The sequence below is a fragment of the Propithecus coquereli genome, unplaced genomic scaffold (assembly GCF_000956105.1).
Source record: "Propithecus coquereli isolate 6110/MARCELLA unplaced genomic scaffold, Pcoq_1.0 Scaffold69, whole genome shotgun sequence".
Lineage (NCBI taxonomy): Eukaryota > Metazoa > Chordata > Mammalia > Primates > Indriidae > Propithecus > Propithecus coquereli.
Genome location: NW_012152951.1, coordinates 1,161,534 through 1,167,761, shown reverse-complemented (window position 1 = coordinate 1,167,761; position 6,228 = coordinate 1,161,534). Strand labels below are relative to the sequence as shown.

The 6,228-nt window shown below is 36.5% G+C and overlaps 1 protein-coding gene across 1 annotated transcript in view; it reads left to right on the top strand.

The window, feature by feature from the left end:
• Positions 1–5,831, top strand: part of SLC39A12 (solute carrier family 39 (zinc transporter), member 12) — a 55,125-nt gene extending 49,294 nt beyond the window's left edge. The window contains exons 8-10 of the mRNA XM_012660896.1: positions 154–220; positions 3,824–3,982; positions 5,572–5,831. Of these exons, the coding sequence (XP_012516350.1) occupies positions 154–220; positions 3,824–3,982; positions 5,572–5,831 (486 nt within the window). The remainder of the gene's footprint in view (positions 1–153; positions 221–3,823; positions 3,983–5,571) is intronic.
• The last annotated feature ends 397 nt before the right edge of the window (positions 5,832–6,228 follow it).

Here is a 6,228-nt window from a genome sequence, read left to right as displayed (position 1 = left end):
TGTGTGTCATCTATGAAACTTAGAGGTTCTAATATACACCTGGAGTATTAAAATGTCTTCTAAAAGTCAACATAACTCTTCAGATGTTTCATTTTTTCAATAAGATGATCACCATTACTTATCTTTCATCAGTTGTTTTTTAATTTAAAACAGAGAGGCCCAGAAGATTCACAGGCAGCTGAAATTCCCATAGACAGTGTAACAGCCTCCAGCAGAAAATGTGAGTACAAATTTTACAAAAGTTAAACTTTACCTGTAGAAGGTGCCATAGAAAACGTTTATGTCTGTTGTAAAATAAATATGTCAACACCATGTAGATTTCATACTGAGTATGTCTTTCATTAACAACTTTGCAGTAAGATTTTTAATAAAGACCAATTTCTATCCATCCCTCAAATGTACTACACATTCACACCAACTTTACCCCATTCTTTAAAAATTGATGTTTTCCCCAATCGTTTAAAATTGGTCCCCTGAAAACTTCAGTTGTGTGAATACATACATGTTTATCAGGCTCCTTTTCAATCATTCTTGTGTGATGATGGAGACTTTTACTTCACTAGGGAGTGTGGACACATCATTGGTTTTTCATCTTCTGTCACAGTCTACTAAAATTCCATCGCTGTAAATGTCTCGTTGATGATATTGTCATTGAGGGAGTGGAAATAAATATTATCGGAATTACACAAATGAAAAAACCAATAGTTAGAAGGGTTAAGTCATGATCAGCATTATATAGCTAGTAAGCTTTAGCATTGGGGAACTGAAGAAATGCTAACGAACCAACAGTTTCTTTGTGCTCATTCATTCATACATCGATGCATTTGCACATATTCTTTCATTTTATCCAAGAAATGTTTGAAGATGTGCCATGTTTCAGGTGCTGTGTATGGACTGGGGAATGGAATAAGCGTAGTTTTTATCCGTAGTTTGTAACGTCATGGGAATAGAAATACTGTTAAGAACAAACACTATTGTAATGACTACTATTCTAAATGTTTCAGATAAAATAAGTCATGTAATATATTTGATTCAGAATATGTAATTATATATTCTATTTCTGCTTTAAGAACATCATTAATATTTTTCCTTCTACGTTTTTAGTTTCAAGAGTAATTTTAGAATGTATGCCACATAGTAGGTGTGCAATAGACATTTTTTTTTTCCACTTTCCCTTTGGAAAAAAGGAAGGAGAAAAGAAGGCAAGTCTGATTAGGAGCAGAGAGCCAGAGAGTGGATGCTAGATCAGGGAGAATGATGGTCTTATTCAAACAGGCCTCCTATCTTCCTACTCCTGTCAAGCTTGGCATACGCCATGAATAGTGAACAAATCCAAATCAGATTACTCAACTTTCCTTTTGCCAGGGACATATTGAATTAGCTTCAAATATTTGATTACTTATTTCATGTTACCTCATTGGTAGAATTTGTGTTTCAAAAGACAGGATACAAAAATCCTATCCACAGTCTGATTTAAATAAACAAAAAGCAAAATGATTCCACTTCCAGCCTATATTTCACTATGGAAAACCTCTGATAGTTCAGAAATGTGAAGCTCAATATGATTTCCAGGTACATGAGTAAAGGCAAAATATTATAGATAATTCTGTTACGAGCATATTAAATTACCAGCGAATGCTTGTCTTATGTTTCACTGAATAAGGCTTAAATTATTTTAAGATATGCATAATGTGTTCTTTGTGGCTTACATGCAAATGTGTATATTTGCCTCGTGGCTTGCTACATATCCATGATCTGACATTTAGAAACCCACAGTTGGAGATAACAAAATAATAGGCAGCAAAAATAGGCCACACTGTTTCCTAGCAGAATATATATTGGCCAAAACTCTTCCATTGAAATATATGCTATTAATATCAACATTACATATAGGCATGCGGAAATCACAATTTTATTCGCTTGCTGCGATGTTGTCAAATGTATCATTTTGAATGTTTTTTTAAATTTTATTTTCACAAAGAAGAGTTTTATTTCTGAAAATTGGCATTAACAGCTAAGTGACCTGGTAGCATTACTAGACTCTGAGAGTTTCCAGACAATGCCAGTAAAAATTCCCTGAATTCAATAATTCTGCATTGATTGTGTTTTTATGACTGTTGCTTGAAATCTGCCCATTTTTAACAAAAGATAAAATAAATTAGTAAACCACAAGAAGGATATAAGTCAGTCTTACAGTGATATTTCTAAATTCCAATGATTTTTGAAGTAAAATGCACAGGACACCTTTGCATCACAGTCAAGGTAGCTATCTCCTAGATGATAATCTGGGTTATATCTGCTGTTTACTGAAGTTTCTTATTTTATGGTGTGGGATATAAAATGAATCACATGTTCTCCAAATAAAATAGCAAACAAAATCATAACACCATCCCCCTTGCAGTCTTAGACCATATAACAGTTAGAAACCTGGAGGTAACATTTTTCTATTTTTATTCAGCATAGGTATTAAAATAATGTATTCAGTTCTAACAGTAAGAACAGCTACTACTTACACCTGTCACACAGTATATATTCAGCTGGGTAATTAATGAGGTTTTAGACTATGACAATTGATTAATGACTATCCTGATCAAAAGGTGCACCTAGGCAGATTACTGCCAGAATAAGTGTTATCCACAACACACTTTTTGTGTTTGTGAGTCAGTCAACCCTATAATTGGGTTATACTAATATATAATTTAGGTTTATCAAAACAGTAATTTGTCCATTAAAAACCTGAACCCAATTATGATCAAAATTATTTCATTGACTCTCTTCTGATCAGATAGCATGTATGATGTAACAAAATCTCATGGAAATGAAAGCTTCTCATTATTTTGTTCAATATCTAACTGGTCTAGTACTGAAAGGTATGTTGCAGAAAGACAAGAACATTGAGTAATTGTTCCAAAGCTAACTTTGGGGCCAAGAAGAATTGGTCCTGATTCTATTGTGATCGCCATTGCGGAGTGAATGAGGCACTTCCGGAAAGTCACTAGCACTATCACAAAAGGGAAAGCAACCACACAGTGGCCACAGGAAGATTAACCCAGGAAAGTACACTACTGCAGATTAAACCAGGAACAATCTTACTCAGGGGAACAGTTTTGGAAAATAGACTCTGTTTTAATGACATTCCACAGGGAGGTTTGTCTTGGCCCATTCGGGCTGCTACAAATGACCATAGACTAGATGGCTCTTTCTCATGGCTCTGGAGCCGGAAGTCCAAGGTCAAGGTGCAAGGCAAGGGATTGCTTTCTGGTTCAAAGATGGCGCCTTCCTGCTGCGTCCTCACATGGCTGAGGGGGAGAGGGAGCTCTCTGGCATCTCTTTTATAAAGGCACTAATCCCATCCCAAAGGGCCCACCTCCTTGAACGATCACACGAGGGGAATAAGTTTCAACGTACAACTTCTGGAAGGGACATAAACATTCAGTCTATAGCAAAGTTCTCAAATTATTTTAAAATGCATTACAAAAGACACAGATGGAAAGGTCATCAGTAGAATTTTGGGAGGTTATAACATTGTTTTTATTGTCTTCTTTCGACATAGCTGAACAAGATGATAAGTTATGTGTGGATGTTCGCTACTTTATCTCATTAGTTAGACCAGTTAGAAAAGCAGTGCCCATACATTTAAGCATGTTGGTTACCATATCTATATCTCTAGTACTCACTTTGAAAGCTGAAACGAAGGGGGTTATGTGATCAAATGCAATATAAGAACATCAAGGGTGAATGGGAAAGTTGGTTGGATTGGAAGGATTCTGTAACATGTACAATGATCTATTAATGCTTCTTGCACCTTCGTTTGGTTCTTTAGGCAAAGCCATTAGCCTGTTGGCAATAATGATTCTGGTTGGGGACAGCCTGCATAATTTTGCAGATGGCCTAGTGATAGGAGCAGCCTTCTCATCTTCATCTGAGTCAGGAATGACCACCACAGTTGCTATCTTGTGTCATGAAATTCCACACGAAATGGGTGAGTGCAACAGTGGAATCACTCTTCCCTGCTTGTTGAAAGAGTCATATGTATTTCTAGCTATGGTTTAGTGTGGTTCTTTTTTCTGACCTACAATTAAAACATGAATGCTTTCTGTTTATAATTTATTTAAACTAGAAGAGGAAGAACACTAGAAAAAAAAAATTCCCGTATCTTGATAAAATCGAATTAGTCTCTTTTATCATCTTTCCCAGGGCCAGAAATGACTCTTTTTGCATTCTGGACAGAGTCATTCAGAGAAACCTCATTTGAAAGAACTTTGGCAAGGACTTGAAAACCTGCATATTAAATATAGGAAAATATTGAGAGGGGAACTTCACCCATTATGTCAGCAAGATAACATTTAAATTAAAACCAAACCATGGTTTCGTCAACCTGATTTAGATAAAATGTTGAAAGCCAAGCATAACATCGAAATGACAGGTGTGTGGTGCAGATGCACGTGGGACTCTTTTTCTGGATAATCTTAATAGCCCTGTAATTCCAATCATGCCTCCCAGGAACCAAGGTGGGTTAAAATGGACATTTTCTGAAACGGACTCAGAATTACAGAGGCTGGTCTGGCACACAAATGCCCCAGGGAAGAGGACTCAGCAGTCTCTCTGCTTCCACTTCAGGCCCACACAGGCCCTTGGGCACTCTTGCCTTTTTGTGCTTCATGTCCCTTGCTAAAAGTCCTGCCACTGACTCATTTTGACCCATCCTTCTTGTAACAGTTTATCCAAAATCCTTCCTGAATGCATTAAAATGCATGGTCTGGAAGCCACCCCGAATCTATGGTCCCGACTTTAGCTACTATGACAGTGGTGTAGACTCTGGTCCTCAACCCCAGACCACACAATGACAGTCTGCAGCAGGCCAGCAAAGATGTTTCAAGATCTGTTCATAGGACCAATTATGTAATGGAACTATGAAACTGAGTCCCCCTGGCTGTCTCTTTATTACATTTCAGTCTCAACCCCTGAAACCAAGAAATGGCTGCTCTCAGATTTACTAATAGGTCAATGTTCTTTCAGAGGTAAGGTGCAGAGAATAAGCTTGTTTTCCTATAATCATCAAGTCAGTAAAACCATTTTCTAAAGGAAAAATTTGTTTTCATAACCAACTTTTGCAATTATTTAAAAATCTATTAAGTAGTTTTCTTTTCCCCTAGCAGTTCATGCACAAATGAATAATAAAAGCTCATATACTGTTGTGATTTCACCTAGCAAGTTTCCAAGCCCAAAGATTTAGAAACCCTGGGACAGCAAGTGACTTTATTTTATATTTATCTAAAAAGTCACAGGATATCAGAAACTAAAGAGTGTGTCACAGACCTCTTTATATAAGCTACCTTTAGGAGCAATGAAAGGAACAGAGCTCTTGAAATGCAACTTCCTAATAGTATCATGAATTGGCTATGAATCTTAGAGAAAAATAGGAAAGCATTTTATTAACTGATCATTCAACTTTACTTATAAAATTGGTTCCAGTTGCTGACATTTGAAACAGCCTAATAGCACGTTACTTTTTCCAAAGCCGTCATCAGTTAAATGATGATTATATTTTCTCTTTCCCTTAAACTTCAGGAGACTTTGCAGTGCTCTTAAGCTCTGGACTTTCTATCAAGACTGCCATCCTGATGAATTTCATAAGTGCTCTAACTGCCTTCATAGGACTATACGTTGGCCTTTCAGTGTCAGCTGATCCATGTGTTCAAGACTGGATCTTCACGGTCACTGCTGGGATGTTCTTGTATCTATCCTTGGTGGAAATGGTAAGCTTCGTGGTCATCGGCTCATTCTGTTCCGCCTTTGAATCTGTGTATGACGCCTATACTTCCAGCTAAAAAATGAAAAATTCTGTTAAAAAGCCCGCTATCTTATTTATACAATGCAAAATAATTCCACTGAATTTGTCATGGAATTAAATACTGTTTGTCTTAATTGACAACTGAATTTTTAAATATAATGATTTTATTCTTTAACTTTTAATTGCTGAAGGGCTATCATGGCGGTGAAATGAGAAAGTAAGATTACTATGGCATTTGGTCTCTAAAACTGCAACATGTTTCCTAAAGGGCTCCTTGCTGACACTAATGATAACTCAGTCATTACTTTTCACTGTCTATAATCTTATGGGAGAATTGAACCTGGGAAATTTCATGTTTTTTTGCCTCTTAAATTCTGGTCTCTGGAAGATGGAACAGTCTTTTTGAAGGTTATTTGTAATGCTCAGAAAATTTC